The sequence below is a fragment of the Heliangelus exortis genome, chromosome 13, assembly GCF_036169615.1.
Source record: "Heliangelus exortis chromosome 13, bHelExo1.hap1, whole genome shotgun sequence".
In the NCBI taxonomy this organism is placed as follows: domain Eukaryota; kingdom Metazoa; phylum Chordata; class Aves; order Apodiformes; family Trochilidae; genus Heliangelus; species Heliangelus exortis.
Window position 1 is genome coordinate 17,993,464 of NC_092434.1, and position 19,497 is coordinate 18,012,960.

At 56.3% G+C, this 19,497-nt stretch overlaps 1 protein-coding gene across 2 annotated transcripts; it reads right to left on the reverse strand.

The window, feature by feature from the left end:
- Positions 1-100: 100 nt before the first annotated feature.
- Positions 101-19,314, reverse strand: AARS1 (alanyl-tRNA synthetase 1). 2 transcript variants are annotated; one of them, XM_071757218.1, is made up of 21 exons: positions 19,293-19,314; positions 17,467-17,662; positions 16,716-16,904; positions 15,965-16,110; positions 14,925-15,116; positions 13,896-14,040; positions 12,511-12,656; positions 11,949-12,057; positions 11,701-11,851; positions 11,184-11,308; positions 10,147-10,291; positions 9,332-9,510; positions 8,443-8,556; positions 6,598-6,804; positions 5,323-5,507; positions 4,814-4,922; positions 4,022-4,135; positions 3,631-3,750; positions 3,103-3,189; positions 1,066-1,179; positions 101-398 (listed from the first exon to the last, which is right to left on the reverse strand). In XM_071757218.1, exons 2-21 carry the CDS (start codon positions 17,608-17,610, stop codon positions 213-215), a joined length of 2,907 nt encoding a protein of 968 aa, XP_071613319.1. In that variant the 5' UTR covers positions 17,611-17,662; positions 19,293-19,314; the 3' UTR covers positions 101-212. The 2 variants fall into 2 exon arrangements, with proteins under 2 accessions (XP_071613319.1, XP_071613317.1); XM_071757216.1 differs by lacking the exon at positions 19,293-19,314 and adding an exon at positions 18,687-18,758.
- Positions 19,315-19,497: the final 183 nt, after the last annotated feature.

Genomic DNA, 19,497 nt, shown 5'->3' on the forward strand with positions numbered 1-19,497 from the left:
CGGGGGGAGGAGGATGAAGAGGAGCGGGAGGACGAGGAGCGGGGGGAGCCCGCACAGCCCCGCTCCCTCCCCCGAAGCAGAGTTCAAGGAGGCGTCGGGGCGCAGGGCAGCGCGGCCTTTATTGATGGGGACGCGTAGGGTGGAGGCTCTGCAGAAAGCAGGGAAGGAGGAGAGGGGAGGTGACAGTGCCACCCCCACCCCTCCGCTATCAGTTAGTTCTTCAGCTCGCCCAGCCGCAGCCTGGCAAAGTCCGTGGCCAGTTTCAGGGCCTCCTGCAAGCAGCCCACGTTCTTGCCCGTCGCCTGTGCCGAGACGTCCTTCCCACCACCTTTGCCATCCATCAAGCCAGACACCTCCTGTACCCACAGGCTGGCCTTCAGGCCCTTGTTTGCGGTCTCCTGGGCACGAAAAGAGAACAAAAAAATTAAAGTGAGGTGGTGGCGTGACCTCAACCCTGCCAGCAGCGAGGGAGAAGGGTCCCTGAGTGGGGTACAGCAGGTGAAGATGTGGAGCTTAGGTTCATGGCTTGGTGGCACTTTCTTGCTCTTCAGTGACCCTGAAAGAAGGCTGGACCAAAGGGGGGGTGGGCTGGTGGTTTTTCTCCCAAGGAACAAGCAACAGGACAAGAGGAAATGGCCTCAAGTGGTGCCAGGGGAGGTTTAGAAACAATTTCTTCACAGGAAGGGTTGTCAGGCTCTGGCCTGGAGGGATTTCCAAGCTGTGTAGACATGGTGCTGAGGGTTTAGTGGGGGCCTTGCCCGTGCTGGGTTAATGGTTGGACTTGATAATCTTTAGGGTCTTTTGCAATTGAAACAGTTCTGTGATTTCTATGACCAAGCTCTTCCAGAGGCACCTCCTGGAGAGGAGTTTGGCCCAAGGCATACACCAGCATTACCTCTTGACTCTTCCTCCTTCCCTGTTTCCAGACCACAGCACCTCTCCCACCCAGCCTGAAGCAGATAACCTGAAGCACCAGAGTCACAGCTCTTGCCCCCCCAGAAGATTTTATGATGTGAGTTACTGCCTGGAGGCTCAGGACAAGGCAGGAGGAGTCTCAGCAGTTACCTGGGGCACTTGACACAGGCAAGTGATCCTGCCAGCTTCATTATCAACAGCAAAGAGCATGGTGGCAGTCTGGGGGGAGTGAGTCTTGAAGAGCTTCAGAGATTCATTCAGGGCCTGTAGAAGGACAAAGTCATTGCAGCACACCTGCCCCACACCCTCAGCTGGCAGGGGAACCTCAGGGGTTTGTGTTACACTGAGCAGCAGCTCCTGCTCCCTGACACCACTGATGTGTGGCTTTCCCCACAGGGCTGTACTGGGACCAGTGCTGTTTCACAGCTTTGTCAGTGACAGGGAGAGTGGGATTGAGTGCAGCCTCAGCAGGTTTGCTGGTAACACCAAGCTGTGAGGTGTGGTCAGCACGATGGAGATGAGGAAGGCCATCCAGAGGGACCTGGAGAGGTGGCCCCATGCCAACAAGTTCAACAAGGCCAAGTGGAAGGTCCTGCAGCTGGGTCAGGGCAATCCTAACCACAATTACAGGCTGGGTGGAGAACGGGCTGAGAACAGCCCTGAAGAAAAGGGGTTGGGGGTGTTTGTTGATGAGAAGCTCACCATGAGCTGGCAAGGTGCACTGGCAGCCCAGAAAGCCAACTCTGTGCTGGGCTGCATCCCCAGCAGTGTGACCAGCAGGGCAAGAGATTCTCCCCCTGTACTCTGGGGAACCCTTCTGAGCTCACCCTACAGTGCTGGGTCCAGCTCTGGGGTTCCCAACAAAGGAAGGAAACAGAGCTGGGGGGTTGTTCAGCCTGGAGAAGGCTCCAGGGAGACCTCAGAGCACCTTCCAGTGCCTGAAGGGGCTGCAGGAAAGCTGGGGAGGGACTTCTTACAAAAGGTGTGGAGTGACAGGACAATGGGAAATGGTTTTTAACTTGACCAGGGGAGATGAAGACAGTAGGAAGAAATTCTGTCCTGTGAGGGTGGCGAGACGCTGGCCCAGAGAAGCTGTGGCTGCCCCATCCCTGGAAGTGTCCAAGTCCAGGTTGGATGGGGCTTGGAGCACCCTGGGCTGGTGGGAGGAAGCAGGAGGAAGCAGCTGCTCTGCAGTGAGTCAGGAGGACTCAGATGCAGCATGAAGAAGCTGCACAACTTACAGCAGGCAGCCTGGGGGAACTGGGAGACTCCCACACACCCCACTGTTCCCAAAGAGACCCTGCATTGGCAGCAGAGAGCTCCAGGGGCAGAGCAGGGCTGCTTTATCTAGGTGGGGAACACACAGCTCCCTGGGCTGCTGGCACCCCCACCCCCCAGCTGGCTGGGTGAGAAGGGAGAACACTGCCCTGGCACCCACTGGGAGCAGGAGCACCCACACCATGGGGAAGGGGACAGCCCCAGAGAGCCAGCAGGCATCTGTGAGCAGGATGGGCTCCAAGATTCCTGGAGTGGAAACTGAAACAGGGATGAAACCCTGAGTGGTCCAACCCAGGGGACACCCACACCCCCACCCCAGGGTGCTGCACAGGGCACAGGAGAGCTCTGAGTCACAACAGAAAATGCTCAGAAAGAAACCACTTGTGCCTGGAGGAGGGAAGGAGCAGTTTCAGCCCTGGCTGGAGAAGAATCCAAACCTTGCTGCAGCAGACAGTGCCCAGGAGGTGGGGAGCAGCTCCCTGGCCCAGGCCTGTCCTCCCACACAGCCCAAGAACGGGCTTCCCAGAGCAGACCTGCAGTGGCCACAAGCATCAGGACTTCTGTGGCTTGGCAGAGCTGCTGTTCACAGTTCTTACAGCTTAGTGTGGTGACTGCTGCTGGATGAGCCCCCCCCAGCTCACAGTGTGAGTTCTGTTGTGGTCCCTACCCACCACCAGGGCTGGCAGCTCAGCAGATGGTCCAGACTACCCCTCCATCCCTGGCAACTCATGGGATAAGTCCAGGAGTGCCCCTGTGGTCCTCCCCCTCTTCACCATTTGCATCTCAGGGCTGGCAGGTAGCAAGACAGACAGCTCAGGGACACAAAACCACCTCCCCAAGCAAACAGAGACCACCCAACTGCTCCTCAGGCACAAGGAAGGTTGTGGAGGAGACCCCAGCTTCCCATACCTTTGCTGAGGCCCCACTTTCCATTTCCATGATGACCAGTGGCTGGTTAGGGTGACTCTCTATGACTTGCTTGGTCTTCTCAAGCACCTGAGGACAACAGGTCAGATGCTAGAGCCTACACGTTGCATATGGACACAAGAACCACCTGGCTGGAGCTTCCCTGCAGGTCCCAAAGGCCCCTGAGGAACCCCAGCACAACCATGGTCCAGCTGGGAGCAGCCCCACACCCAGGAATAAAATGTGTTGCCAGGCAAGTGTGTGGTAGCAGCAGTGCTGGGTGGGATTCCTCCCCCAGGAAAAAAAAAAACACTGGGATCCACGAGTAAGAACCAAGCACCACCCATATCCTGCACCCAGGAGCACCCCAACTTCCAGGCCACACTGCCAGCTCTTTCCCCATGCCCTGGGAGGCAGCAGGGACTGGGTGGCCACACTGCCAGCCCCACAGCTCAGCTCCTTCCACACCAGACCCAAGGGAATCCTCCCACAGCCCTCCCACCTTGTCCTTCATTCCCACCCAGGGCTCACTCGTTTCTGGATGTCAGCTTTGCTTGCTCGGTCCAGGTCATCCATAACTTTCTTCAGTGCTTTAACAGCCTCCCTCAGTTCATCTTTCTGCCACTGTGGGATAACAGCAGTGGCCACTGTCTGCAAAACAGGAGTGGGTGGGGAGGGTCAGAGATACACCAGTGAGTGTGGCTGGAGGCAGGAGATGCTGCACCACACTCAGGAACCTCAAATGTCTCAAGTGGCAGAGCTCACTGAGCTCTTGTCCTCTCTGAGAGCCTGACACCCTCAGGCAGCACCCACAGGGCTGTTCAGCCAGGATCAGGAAGCTGAACCTGGGCCTCCTGACCACCACCCAGTGCAAGCAATCAAGGTTCTGTTTGCTTTGGGAAGGCAGAGCACTGCTACCAACCTCACTGAGATCTGTGATCTCCTTCTGCACATCCTTGTTGGGAGCTGTCTGCACCTTGACCTTGGCCTCCAGGGCTGCAAACACTTTCCTGAGGCTGTCAACTTTCCTGAGGGCCTAGAGAAACACAACCTGGGTTAAGTCAGGAGGGGACATTTAGGATTGAGCAGGCTGGGCTCTTGGCCACCACCACAAGAGGGGCTGAGAAACACTGCAGCCCCAGGATGGAGTTCAGGAACTCCTTGGGAAGAAGCAGAGCCAGAGCAGGCAGCACTTGATAAGAACCAGGGTGTAATGCTGCCACACAGGCCCCCAGACTCTCCTTTGGCAGAGGGAATGCTGAGTCCCTCCAAAAAGAAAACCCCACCACCTCACCAAGCCCTTTCTCCCACTCTAGGAAGCACCAGCCCAGGACTCAGCTGCTTCCTGAGGCAGACAACTGGATTCTGACTGCACAGCTCTCCTCCCAGCCTTGCCAGCTCCAAAGCCCCTGAGCAGCAGCCCCATCCTGCAGAACAACCCAAGTTAAACCTGCAGGGATCCTCCCTGGGCCATCCTAAGACAACAGCTACAGCCAGGACTTCTCCCCCTTCCCTCCCAGCCCTCTCCTCCTGCTGCAGCACAGCAAGAGCCCTCCAGCACAGCCTCCTCCTCCCTGAATCCCCCTGACACTCGGGCTGATGATCCCCAGTGCTGAGTATCCCAGGGGGGATATTGGGGAAATCTGAAGGCAAGGCACCTCAGCACAGGGATAATATGTGGGATTTCAGAGAAAAGGTCTCCTCCCCCTCTTACCTTCCGTGCTTCAGCCCCAGTGACTGCAACTATCCTCCTGATGCCTTTAGCAATTGCTTCTTCTGAAACAATCACAAAGGGGCCAGCATGACTGGAGTTCTGCAAGTGCCTTCAGAAAAAACCCAAAAAGACCCACAACAAGAGAGAGTTAGGAGTCCACCTCTCACCTCAATGGGAATCAGTGTGTAAACAAGAAAACCTCCCTGCCAGGGAGACACAGCAACCGTGGGGACAGGCAGAGAACCCCCCCAACCACTAAAAGCAAACAAAGGGGGGCAAGAGCTGTGTTCCCAGTGCTGCTGGAGTGGGCAAGGAGAGCAGGGAGGCAATTTCCCTGCTGGCAAAGGCTGACTGGACACACAGCTTGACTCAGGACAAGGCACAATGGCACCATCACCACGTCCAGCTCTGCCCTGGCTGTGGCTCTGTGCACACCCACAGCCACTCAGGTTCCTCAGCAGATGTTTTCCAGCCCTCTCCCACCTGGCATGGCCTCTCCAGATACTCACGTCCCTCCACAGAACTCCACAGAGGTCAGGGAGCCTCCTGGGCCTGAGGGATCAGCCAGGAGCTCCTCCACAGGGATGCCTATGGAGACCACACGGACAGGGTCTGGATAAGTCTCCTCAAAAACTGCCCGGAGGCCTTGGATAGCTTTGGCTGCTGCCAGAGGACAGTTCTTGGCATACACAGGCTGCAGAGGACAAGACAGAGCCACAGGTCAGAGGCAGTCCCACCAGCTGAGCCCACATTCCCTGGAGACTTCCTCCAAAAGACCCCAGCAGGGAAGTTTGGGGTTTGCTGAGCTTCAGGGATCCCAAAGCCATGGACAGCTGCCCCGTTTTCACAATTCCTGGGGCTGTCCTGACACAGGGCTGGCACCAAACAGAGCAATTCTTTCACCACTGAGGACGCATCCCTGGGGAACCTGGGGGTGCACTGGAAACCCAGCCAGGCCAGCAAAAAACCACGCTGCCAAAACTTCTTGACACTTGTCACTAATGTGACAGCAGAGCAGGCACAGAGCCACTCCAACCCTGAGTGGGAGACCTTCTCTGCAGCTCCCTGCAAAGGAAGCTGCAGCAAGGGGAGGTTGGACTGATCTCCCTAGTAACAAGCAGCAGAACAAGAGGAAAGAGCCTCAAATTGCACCAGGGGAGGTTTAAGTTGGTTATTACAAATTTCTGCACTGAAAGGGTAATAAAACACTGGAACAGGCTGCCCAGGGAGGTGGGTGAATCACCATCCCTGAAGGTGTTTAAAAGACCTCAAATGTACTGTTTTGGAACATGGCTCAGCAGTGGTTGGACTCAATGATCTTAAAGGTCTTTTCCAACCAGAACCATTCCGTGACTCTGTGGCCCTGAAGAGGTCTCAGCACAACAAAAACAGCCACGTGCGTGGAGTTTTTCCACTCAGAACACTCAGAGCCACCAAACTCCACACAGCACTGCCTCAGCAGCTCAGCAAGGTCCCACTGGACCCAACTCCCAGTATCCCACGGAATCAGAATCCCACAGAATCAGCCGGGTTGGAAGGGACCTTTTGAGATCACCAAGTCCAACCCTTGCTCCACTCCCCCCGTGGTTCCCAGCCCATGGCACTGAGTGCCACATCCAGGCTCTTCTTAAAAACCTCCAGGGACAGAGAATCCCCCACCTCCCTGGGCAGCCCATTCCAATGGCTGATCACCCTCTCTGTGAAAAATTTCTTCCAAATTATCCAATATCCCAAAACCTCGAGCCGCGCTCCCTTTTTTCCCCCCCGAGTATTACCCAACCCACCTTTGCCTCCTCGATCATCTGGTTGGCAATGCCTTCCACTTTCTTGATCTCCTGGGCAGAGAGGGCTCCCTTGGCAGTGAAGTCGAAGCGGAGCCTGTCGGGTGCCACCAGGGACCCTCTCTGCTCAGCATCCCCCAGCACGGAGCGCAGGGCGAAGTTGAGGACGTGGGTGGCTGTGTGGTTGCTCATGGTGGGGACCCGACGGGCCTGAGGGAGGGAGGGACTCACTCTTAGGTAGGGACCTGCACCATGGAGCCAAGATCAACTCCAGCACCACAAACGGAGGGCAGGATTCTCCCCGGGAAACCAGAGCCAGCTCAGGAGAACTGAAAGAGCTTCCCGTGCTTGCTGCCTTGGAGCCCCTGCTAAGGGAGCAGGAGATTCCTCACCAAATCTGGGCATGGCTTTTCCCTGCCAGGGCAATTACGGGATTTGTCTGGAGAGAGGCCCTGGGCATTGTGAGGCTGCACCCTGAATGCTGGGGTCAGTTTTGGGGCCCTCAAGAAGGACGTTGAGGGGCTGAAGTATGTTCAGAAAAGAGCAATGGAGCTGGGGAAGGGCCTGGAGCAGAAATCTTCCAAGGAGCAGCTGAGGGATGGAGAAAAGGAGGCTGAGGGGAGACCTCATTCTTTACAACCACCTGGAAGGAGGTTGGAGCAAAGGGGAGTCAATCCCTTCTTCCATGGAACAAGCAATAAAATAAACAGGAAATAATAGAATCATGGAATGGGCTGGGTTGGAAGGGACCTCAGAGCTCATCAAGTCCAACCCTTGATCCACTCCCCCCGTGGTTCCCAGCCCATGGCACTGAGTGCCACATCCAGGCTCTTTGGAAATATCTCCAGGGATGGAGAATCCCTGGGCAGCCCATTCCAGTGTCTGATCACCCTCTCTGCAAAGAATTCTTTCCTAATATCCAACCTAAACCTCCCCTGGCAGAGCTTCAGCTCTGCCAGGGGAGGTTTAGGTTGGATATTAGGAAAAAATTCTTTAATCCATGCCCTCTTGTCCCACTGATATCAGCCCAACCCCCCCCTGGCTCCAACCTCCTTTCAGGGAGTTGTAGAGAGTGATGAGGTCTCCCCTGAGCCTCCTCTTCTCCAGCCTCAACACCCCCAGCTCCCTCAGCCTCTCCTCATAGGATCTGTGCTCGAGTAAATGGCCTCAAGATGTGCCAGAGGAGTTTCAAATTGGACATTAGGAAAAATTTCTTTCCAGAAAGGGTTGTGAAACCCTGGCACAGGCTGCCCAGGGCAGTGGTGGAGTTCCCATCTCTGGAGGGGTTTCAGAGCTGTGTAGGTGTGGTACCTGGGGGACATGGGGCAGTGGTGGCCTTGGCAGTGCTGGGTTAACAGTTGGACCTGATGATCTCAGGGTCTCTTCTAATCAAAATGATTTTGATTCTTTAACAGAGACACTCAGCAGGGGTGGGAGCCTTCCCTCTTGCTCAGACATCACCTCTAGAGGGAAGGGAAACACCTTTTGCAGACGAGCCTCATCCCAGCACTCCCTGAGCAGGCTGAGCCCACGGAAGCCACGTCTGGAGCAGGGCAGGTAGCTCAGGCTCTCTGCTGTCACCCACGAGGCAGTGGAGCACCAGGGCTCCTCCACCTTCCAGCCATGACCCAAACTGGCAGCTAAACCCAGGGAGCATGGCTCTGAGCCAGGCAGGTGCCACTTGCCACAGCCAAGCAGGAGGCTGGCAGGGCCACACTGTTTGCTGGCACCTTGGGTCACAGGGAGATGGGACCCCCAACTTCAGGCCACTCAAGTGACATGGATGGAAACGAGGCAAAATCCAGGGAAAAAAGGTGAGGCTGTCTGTTACCCCATGTCTGAACTCACCTCATCAATGGACAGGTGGACCTGATCTCCTACTTTCAAGCTTCCATACAGAGTTCCCATGTGAAGCACGTAGCCACCTCGGACCTGCACGTTCTTCACCGTGAATTCTGTTCTCTGTGCAAAGAGGAAAAAGCACCCAGTGAGCAGGGACAGAGGCCAAGGGGAGGCAGAGGCAAGCCAGAGGTCTGAGCTGCAGCTGGAAAGGTGTGAGCCAGGCTGGTGCATGCAACAGGAGAAAGCTGAGTGTCCCCAGGAACAGCACAGGGGACCACAAAGCACAGAGGAGCATGAAGGTCATGGGGCACAGCAGAGCTGGGACTGTTCCCCACCTCAGCCCCCATCACCTCTGCAGCACTGCCCCTCTCCCAGCAACCCCAGCACCACCACTGCAGGGTCTCACCACCCACCTTCTGGTGACAGCACAGAGCTCAAGACAAGAGGGCACAAGAGGTCTCAAGTTGTGCCAGGGGAGGTTTAGGTTGGACATGAGAAAGAATTTCTTGATGGAGAGGGTGATCAGCCATTGGAATGGGCTGCCCAGGGAAGGGGTGGATTCTCCATCCCTGGAGATATTTCAAAAGAGCCTGGATGTGGCACTCAGTGCCATGGGCTGGGAACCACGGGGGGAGTGGATCAAGGGTTGGACTTGATGAGCTCTGAGGTCCCTTCCAACCCAGCCCATTCCATGATTCTATGATTCAGGTCCCGAGGCAGCGAGGGGAACAAAACCCATCCCATCTGTGCCACAGTGAGTGCCTGGAGGGGGAATCATGTCAGATGCAAGACCTGACATCTGCCAGGGGCAGGACACTGCTGCTCAGCCCCTTCTCCACCTCTGCACAGCCCCAGCTCAGCCCCAGCCTCCTGGAAGGCCCTCAGGCTGACTCACATCCTCCCTGCTGTCGTCGTCCTTGCTCATGTAGCCCTGGTCATAGATCTGCCCCCCCTGCTCAGCGTAGAAACAGGTCCGGTCCAGCACTATCCCACATTCCTGGCCAGTGGATGCCTCCTCCACAAACTTCTTCTCCCTGCGGATGGCTTTCACTGTGGCCACGAGGCTCCCAAAATCTGCAGTGTCAGTAAAACAGGAGAACCTTGTAGGCACCACATGGGAGCAGAGCTTCACAGCAGCACCTCCCAGCTGTTACAGAGCTCACGGAGCTACATTCCCAGGGGGAAGGAGAAGGAACCAGGGCAACCATTGGTTGGATAGGAGGGAATTCCATTCTGTGCTCTCCAAGGATGGTGCTGCCTTCCACACCTATGCAGCAGCAGTCAGCCACGTGTGCTGCTACAAGCCTGGGGCCTCCTGAATCTCTGCCAAGTCAAAGAATTAGCAGCAAGAGCCAGAGGACAGACCAAGCAGGAAGTGCAGTCTCCTGTGACACTGGCAAAAGGGCAGTTGGGAAATGGAAACCCAGGAGTGCAGAGACACAAAGGTGCAGGGAACAGGAACCCCTTTCCTCCAGACTCCCTGATCAGGTTGGCAACCAGGGACCTGAAGAGCAGGGCAGCCTCCAGCAGCCCCTCCTCTGCTTTTTCTGCTCCCTTTGTCACAAGCAGGCACACCTTGCCACTCCCACCTCCACATCCCAGGAAAGGGGAGCCCAGCAGGGTCCTTGCTGAGGTACAAGCCAGGGCAGGGTTGGCACAAGAGGATAAATCCCAAAATGTTGGTTTTTTGTTTTTTTTTTTTTTTCATACCATAGGCTCCACTCTGGTCTGCAGCATAGCTGTATTTTGGTGAATCATCAGTCACCTCCAGCCCTTGGGCCCTTAGCTCTTCAATGGCATAGATGTCCAGCATGAGGAGGTCCTCCCCACCAGCACCTTTCCCTTGGGATTTGAGCTGCCAATGACAGGTACCAAAGTTAGAAAAAACCCACTTCAGCACAGGCCCATGCACACCAGCCTGGTCACACCCCCTCCCCAGACCCCTGAGACCTCCTGGGTTCAGAGGGAAGCCCTGGGAAGCCCTGCACCAGCAGCTGGAGTGCTCCCATCTTCTCTGCCTCCAGAGCAGGCTGTCCCAGTGACACCAGCATGCAGCCAACACGGGCTGGAGCCCCAGCAAGGGCACAGCAAGAACCCAGCACCTGCTTGATGCCACTCTGCTGTTGGAGAGAACTGCTGGGAGAGGCAGCCAAGCTGCAGGCCTGCCTGGACACTGCTGCTCCAGCAGGCAAGTTCTGAACCCAGTCCCTGTCCAGAAGAGGAACAGTGATCCCAGTACTCCACCAACTCTGAAGGTTGAGCTGGAGGCTCCAGCCCTTGCAGTGGCAGTGACCAAACCCTGCCCCAGCTGCCAGGAAAGTTGTGTCCCACAGCAACTGGGGTGACACAGAATCCCAGAGAGGTTTGTGTGGGAAGGCACCTTAAAGCTCTGCTAGGGAAGGAGCCCTACCATGGTTAGGGACACCTCCTACTAGACCAGGTTGTTCCAAGCCCCATCCAACCTGGCCTTGAACACTTCCAGGGGTGTGGCAGTCACAGCTTCTCTGGGCAAGGGTCTCATCACCCTTACAGGAAATCATTTCTTCCTAATACCCAAGCTAAAGCTTCTGTCTTGCAGCTTCAAACCATTCCCCCAGACATGCCCCAGTCTTTCTCACAGGGCACTGGGGCTCTCAGGCTGTGAGCAGACCTGGTAAGAAAGGAGCAGAGGCTCCTGACAGCACACTTCAAAGAGGGGAATGCTCCCTGCCCACTTCCAGACCAGCTCTCCTGGAGCCCTTATCTACCTGTGCATTCTTCCTCTCTTCTTCAAAGCCCTCCATGTCCACAACAAGGCCCTTCTCCTCTGCTATCAGCCCAGTGAGATCAGCAGGAAAACCATAGGTGTCATACAGCAGCCAGGCAGTGTCACCTGCAGAGAAAAAGCAGAGCAGTCAGCACACCTGTCCTGCCTGCAGGACACTGCTCCTGTCCCCTCTCTCCGACTGACTCCATCCCACCCAACAGTCTCTGCTACAGCAGGACAGGAAACAGATCTGGTGAACAGGACCATCTGAAAAGCTCCTCTGGCAGCACAAGATTCACACCACCACGTCGTGTCTGGGCAGCTTAGAGACATCATCAAGTTAACACTGGGCAGAGGAGAGATGGATGGATGGCCCAGCTCTGAGCAAAGGGTCTTTTGACTTAAACTCTCTCTGCCCACACACCTTCCACCATCTCAGTTCCCACCCCAGCTGAGCCTGACTTGGTCCCAGACAATAAATGCCTTTAGGTGCACCCAGGCAGAAGTCACAGCCTTACCAGGGATGATTTTACTGTCCCCCAAGCTCTGAATCTTCCTGTCCAGGATGCGACGTCCTCTGCTGAGTGTTTTCAGGAACTGATCCTCCTCCTCATTGATAATGTCCTTCACCATGTCAGGGTCCTTCTTCAGCTCAGGAAAGGCATCTCCCTGCAGACCCAGGAGGATGAGTCCTTCAGCAGGGAGATCCACACACCTCAGGAGAGGAAGGCTTCAGCAGAGACAGTGAAGTGGGGCAAGAACTTACCAGTGACTGCACCACCACATCAACCAGGGTAGCAAAGAAACCCTTGGGGGCATTGAGCTTCTCGTGGGAGTAGCGCACAGCCCGGCGGAGAATCCTCCTCAGCACGTACCTAGGGAAGAGCAGAGCCCCTCCTGCAAACACCACACCTCTGTCCTGTGCTCAGGGGGGTCCCAACACCATCCACCTGCCTGTACCCACCCCCAGGAGCACAGGGTTCTCTTCTGACATTTTCTCTCAAGTACCCGCTCAGGCCAGCAGCAAGCCAGAGGTGAGGTGCCAGGCTCCAGACAGAACCACAGCATCACAGACTGGGTTGGGTCGGAAGGCACCTCAAACCTCACCCAGTCCCAACCCCCTGCATGGGCAGGGACACCTCCCACCAGCCCAGGGTGCTCCGATCCCCATCCATCCTGGACTTGGACACTGCCAGGGATGGGGCAGCCACCTCGGGCAACCTGTGATGCACCCGAAGATATCCCAGAGACACAGGAGATCCCAGAGCCCTAAGGAAGCAGTGCTGAACAGCCTGGGAAGAGCAGCACTGCAGCAGCTCCCTTCTTACCCCCTGCCAGTGTTGTCAGGCCTGCCCCCATCAGACAGGGCCAGGGTGATGGTCCGTGCGTGGTCAGCCAGCACCCGGTAAGCCATGTCAATGCCATCAGCATCCTCAGCACCAACCTGCCCCAGGTAGGGCCTGGCACCTGTGCCCTGTGGGGAGGAGAGGACAGAAGGGAGAGGGGAGAGGGGAGAGGGGAGAGGGGAGAGAGGAGAGGGGAGAGGGGAGAGGGGAGAGGGGAGAGGAGAGGAGAGGAGAGGAGAGGAGAGGAGAGGAGAGGAGAGGAGAGGAGAGGAGAGGAGAGGAGAGGAGAGGAGAGGAGAGGAGAGGAGAGGAGAGGAGAGGAGAGGAGAGAGGAGAGAGGAGAGAGGAGAGAGGAGAGAGGAGAGAGGAGAGAGGGGAGACAGGAGACAGGAGACAGGAGACAGGAGACAGGAGACAGGAGAGGAGCAGGAGAGAAGGAGAAGGGAGGAGAAAGGAGGAGAAGGGAGAGAGGAGAGAGAGGGGAGAGAGGGGAGAGAGGGGAGAGAGGGGAGAGAGGGGAGAGAGGGGAGAGAGGGGAGAGAGGGGAGAGAGGGGAGAGAGGAGAAAGAGGAGAAAGAGGAGAGAGAGGAGAGAGGAGAAGGGAGAAGGGAGGAGAAGGGAGGAGAAGGGAGGAGAGAGGATTGAGGAGAGAGAAAGCATTGGTCAAAGGGGACAGTTACAGTGCTGACCAGCACCAGGGCAGACAAAGACACATGGGCTGTGTCCAGCCCGTGGCTTTAACACCAAAATAAGGCACACAGGCAGCTCCAGTCCTGGAACTCTGCACCTCATCCCTCAGAGGCAGCAGGAGCCTGGGCTCCCTTCCCTGCATTGTTTGCAGCACAATCTGCAGCCAGGAAGCTCTGCCCCTTGCATGAAGCAAAAAAAGGCTTGGAGCTCCCAGCACTGGTAACGTGGCTCCCATCCAGGAAGATGCAGCAATAGCACACTGGTTCTGCCATGGTTTGTGCCACAGGCCTCCTCTCCCAAGGGATTTTCTGCAGCTCAGCACGTTCCAGGTGGGGAGACTGAAGGACAAGCTCCAGTTCTGGGTCACCACAGGCTCTTTATCACATGGAAAAAAGCTGGTGCTTGGCACAGGGGGGACCAAGAAGTGCACCACCAGGACAGCTCATAGGAAATATCTGGGAAAGCTGCACCACTCCTTGCCCCATGATTTCCCCTAGAAACATGCCCCAAGGCCACCCTGCACTGTCACCCTCAGCAAAGGAGAAAGCTGGAGGCTCACAGCAGCTGGGAAAGCAGAGTCCTGGACATAACCACCCTGTCTGACCAGGCTGGATAATATCCCCAGGGATTCAGGGAATGGATGCAGCTGGGTCGGGCTCAGCCTTCCCAATTCCTACCTTTTGGATGGCTTCAAAGTAAGGAAGGAAAAGGTCAGTGTCATAGTTGGACATCTTGTTCTGCAGCACAGAGACCAACCTCTCCAGGCCCATCCCAGTATCAATACTTTTCTTGGGAAGAGGCTTCAGTGTCCCATCAGCTTCCCTGCCCAGCCACACCAAGAGAGAGATGAGCAGTTATGGGAGGAGGCTCTGGAGGGGCAACCCCATCTCCCTCTTGATCCCCATGAAATTTTGTTCCACCAGATTTATGACACAAGGACAACAAGACAGGGTCATAGACCCAGGGCAGGATGGCACTTATTCCTTACAGAATTCCTGGTGGATGAACTGAGACAGTCCTTCAAACCTGTCCCCAAAACCAGGGGGACTGAACCCTTCTGCAGGGGTGGGTCAGGGGACAGAGCCCAAAAAGTGCCCAGCTCCTGGGTCAAGGGACAGAGCCCAAAAAGTGCCCAGTCAGGGGACAGAGCCCACAAAATGCCCAGCTCCTGGGTCAGGGGACAGAGCACACAAAGTGCAAAGCTCCTGGGTCAGGGGACAGAGCCCAAAAAGTGCCCAGCTCCTGGGTAAGGGGACAGAGCACACAAAGTGCAAAGCTCCTGGGTCAGGGGACAGAGCCCAAAAAGTGCCCAGCTCCTGGGTCAGGGGACAGAGCCCACAAAATGCACAGCTCCTGGGTCAAGGGACAGAGCCCAAAAAGTGCCCAGCTCCTGGGTTAAGGGACAGAGCACACAAAGTGCACAGCTCCTGGGTCAGGGGACAGAGCCCAAAAAGTGCCCAGCTCCTGGGTCAGAGGACAGAGCCCTCAAAGTGCCCAGCTCCTGGGTCAGGGGACAGAGCCCAGAAAGTGCCCAGCTCCTGGGTCAGGGGACAGAGCCCACAAAGTGCCCAGCTCCTGGGTCAGGGGACAGAGCCCACAAAATGCACAGCTCCTGGACAAGAGGGAATGACAAGGGCAAAAGGGTGCCCAGAGTCTGAGCAACCCCCTGCACCCCAGCTGGGGAGGGGAGAGCAGGTCTGGCTCACCTGTTGAACTGGATGAACACCAGGTTCCAGATCTCCAGGACGTTGGGGTCATCCTGATTGACCAGGTGGGAAGCATCTCTGTCCCCAATCCTGTCATAGTGGATCTCACTGCAAGGGCCACAGGGGCCTGTGTCTCCCATTTCCCAGAAGTTATCCTTCATATTGCCAGGCAGGATCCTGCCCTCAGCCAGCCTGTAAGAGGAAAACTACTGAACAACAGGGGCTGACAGTGAGGGAAGAATTCCCCCAGCCAAGGAGAGACACATCTCAGCTCCCTGATTCCCTGGATGGGCAGGGAAATTGTCAGGGTAATGAGCCAGAGCAATGTAAGATCCCTGCTTGAGGAGGATCAGGGGAGCATCAGCACCTGACACTGCCCCCAGGTGGAGGAGATGCTGAGTGTGGTTCTCCCTTCCTCATCTCAGGAGGAGTGAGGTGGAAGTAGTGAAGGTTTACAGGAGGGAAACCAAAACTGAGGGTATAGAAAGAGGAGGACTCTTGGAGAGGATGAGGCTGGGTGGGATACTACAACTGAGATTTGGAAAAACCCAACAGTTTCCAAGCAGAATCAGACATACTCTGAAGGAGCAGGGTCCCCAGGGGAGGTTAAAGGATGGAACTAAAGGCTAAAGGATGGATCAGCCTCTAGGGAGGGATCATCACAGAGGTGACTGTGGATGCTGGGAGAGGAGGATGACAACAGGAGCACAGGTGTGCCTGCTTCCCCTGGAAGGCACCTTCACAGCTCCTGTCAGAGGCACCACTGGGCTGGACCCACCAGAAGGGCACATTCTGTGTTCTGAAGCTTGCAACAGAGACCTCAACACAAAAGTTTGTCTAATTTGCTGTTTGTCTAATTTGCTGTTTGCTAATTTATCTTATTTGCTTTGCTGTGCAGCTCCAGCACCCTGCAAACATGGTTTATTACACTTTATGAAAAGCTCCTGTCCCCTGTGCTCTGCCACCTGACATGTGCCACCCCCTGAATAAAGGGAAATGACTCACCCCAAACACCCTCCTTCCTCAGCTAAATGCCTTACCCCAAATTCAACCAGATCTGCTTGCACTCCAGGTCTGGCTGCAGTCCTGCTGCCTCATTTCCTCCAAAATAAGTGACATAGAGCCTTTCAATGGGGATGCTGAACTCCTTGGTGAGAAGGTCCAGGGCCATTTTACAAGCAAGTTCCTGCAGAAGGGAAGATGAGCAAGTGGATGCAAAGAGAGTTTCTCTTCAGCAGACACTGTACTGGCTACTGCAGGTATCAGCAGCTGAACAGCCAAAAACTTTCAGACTTCTGGTATGAGAAAGAAGTGAATTAATCCATGCAGTGAACAGGGCAGAGGAAACACCTCAGATTGCTCTCCAGATTTCATTGCTAGTATGTTCACTGCCCTAAAAAAGCCATTGAATTCTGATGTATTCTTAACATCAGATGTGAACCCTGCACAGGCAAGATTTTGGGGAAGGATGCTGGTACTGTATAATCACTCCTCAGGTCCCTCACAGTCACACAGCACATGCAAGTCCCCACAGCTCAGGGACAGCCACTTTTTAGTGAGACTCCAAACAAGATAACCAGCTTTCTATAACCTTAAGTAATTAATCTTAAGGTTAAGTCATTAAAAGTCATTTTGCAGGGGTGAGGCAGCTTCCAAACTCACTTATTCCAACGGAGCCACACACACCTCTGTGTCAAGATACTCCCCTCCCTCTCAGCAAATGCTCTGCTAAGCTCCTAGAGACAGCTAACTTGGTGCAAGAGATTCAGAGCTGGACCTGGCCTCATTTACCTTGAAATAATCCCCAAAGGACCAGGACCCCAGCATCTCAAAGAAGGTGTGGTGGTAAACATCCTTCCCAACGTCATCCAGGTCGTTGTGCTTGCCCCCTGCTCGGATGCACTTCTGGGTGTTGGTGGCTCTGCTCAGTTTAGCAAAGGGGTGTGAGGGGTCAATAGTGTTCAGGAAGATGGGTTTGAACTGAGAAGGAAGAAAAAAGGAGAATCAAGAGAAGCACAAAGGGCCTGTTTGCAAAGGTTGTAAGCCATAGCAAGGCAGTAATCATCATTACATCACGATGCCACCAGCCTGGAGGTGCCCAACCCTGCATGCACTGCCTGTAACTCAGAGGCAGGCATTGCTGGAACCCCCCCAAACTCCAGGACTTCCAAAGGGATTGTAGGCAGACAAATTCCCAACTGACCAGAGTACAAAAAGTCAGTGAAAATTGCATGTTGATCTCCAGCAGCCAAGCCCAAAACACTCTAAAGATGCCATTAGGCACTTGTGTGATCCAAAGGGTCAGTGAAGAGGGACTGGCAGAGCTCCCATCACTGCATGGCCAGCCCAGAATCTCTCCCAGTGCCCTTGCCAATTTTGTGGGGGCACAGAGCACCCTAGCAGCCACACCCCCCACCTCTTTGCCACCAGAAGATGGAGGAAACACCAATAACTTCCCACACTAACAGCTCTGCCAGCACCCTCACAAGTTTCAACCACTGCAGGAGAGGTTTCTAAGCATCCCAGTCAGAAAGAAACCTACCTGGTTCATACCAGCATTGGCAAAGAGCAGTGTGGGGTCATCCAGAGGTATCGTAGAGGAGGAGTGGACATAGGTGTGCTTGTTCTCCTTGAAGAAGTCAATGAACCTCTGCCGGATCTCGCTGGCTGTCAGGGGGGATTCCATCCTGAGGCTGCACTCACACCACAGGGAGTGGAAGGCACAGCCCTGGTGCAGGCTGAGGGGACAAGAGCAAACAGGGCTCAGAGCTGGGGTGGGCTCCAGCAGTAACACCAGAACCCCCCCCTCCATCCATCCCTCCATCCATCCACCCATCCATCCATCCATCCATCCACCCATCCATCCCTCCATCCATCCATCCATCCATCCATCCATCCACCCATCCATCCACCCCTCCATCCATCCATCCATCCACCCATCCATCCATCCATCCACCCATCCCTCCATCCATCCATCCACCCATCCATCCATCCATCCATCCACCCATCCATCCATCCATCCACCCATCCATCCATCCATCCATCCATCCCTCCATCCATCCCTCCATCCATCCATCCCTCCATCCATCCCTCCATCCATCCCTCCATCCATCCCTCCATCCATCTCCTGAAAGGGTCCCCCCCTCACACACTGGAAACCTGCAGATTCCCCCGGTTAACCCCTGGTTCATCCCAAATGGTGCCGAGCTCAACCCAAAGTTGCTCTCCCTCATTTCTACACCTCCAGCTGCCTTTTCTGTCAAAAAATGTATTTTTAAAATGCCAATTTCCCCTGGATACTGAACTCTGCAGAGGCCTAAAATCACCCAGGGTGCTTCCATCCCAGACCAGAGAATGATTGAGTTTGAGGAAATGACCTCTGAATCACCACCGTGTCCCCCTTCCCTGCTCAAAGCAGGGTCAGCTCCCGGGATCCCGGGGATCCCCGGGACCCTTTCCTGCCAGGACCCCATCCCCACGGGCACAGCCTGCGGGTGGCAGAGGGCGGGAGGGCAGGATCCTGCGCAGAGGCCTCAGCCCTCACACCACCCGCTCTCCCAAGGAGAGGCGGGGGACAGCGGGGACAGCGGGGACAACGGGACAGCCACCCCCGCGGCCCGGGCTGAGGAGACCGGGGCACCGCCTCTCTCCCGGCTGATCCCCGATCCGTCTCCCCTTGTCCCGGGGGGCCGTGGAAGCCCCCCCACGCCCCGCCGAAAGCCGGCGAGTCCTCTCACCCCCCAACCCCGTCCCCTCCGTTACCTCCCGGCCGCCCCTCGCTCCGCGCCACCGGCGCCGCCACCGCGCCCGCTCGGCCCCGCCCCTCCCTGCCGCACCGCGCTACGACGGGCTCTGATTGGCTGCCGGTGCCGTCACTCCCGCCCCGCCCCCTCTCTCCGCGGCTGATGCAATGGCGGGTCACAGCGGTCACGTGACGCGGCCGGGCTGAGGCCGGGACGGGCGCCGCCATTTTAGGAGCGCCGGGAGGGGACGGGAGAGGGGAGGGTTTTGCCCCTCCGCGGGGGACACCGAGGGGGTCTCCGGACCCTCCTCACCCTCCTCACCGCCCTGCCTCGTAGCGCGTCTCCGTACCGTGAGGCTTCGGCTCACCGAGCGCTCCTCTGGAGGGGACAGGGGGGCTGCAAGAGGCTGTGGAGAGTCCCAGCCCCAAGCTGTGGTTCCTCAGCCCTGAGCACCCCTGTGCCAGGGGCTGCGGGGAGCCGGGGGCTGCGGGGAGCCGGGGGGCTGCCCTCCTTCCTGGCTCCTGGAAAAAGCATAAGCAGGAGCTGAGCTTTTCTGTGTTCCCCCCTGCACGTCCCAGGTTGGGCTTGGGATTCCCATCCCCGGGTTCAGCCATCCCAAACTCACCCTCCCCAGACTGGAAAACTGCCCGGCACAGCCACTTTTGGACCTGTTTTCCACTTCCTGGCAACGCTTCCAAATGTTCTCTCCAGGCTCTTGGTAGCTGTGACCTTCCTGCAGCAGTGACTGAGGCTTTTGGAGAAGTCAAGTGGTGAGGAAAAAGGAGCTGCAGGAGAGGCATGGGCTGCATATTCCACACGATCTCCTGCTC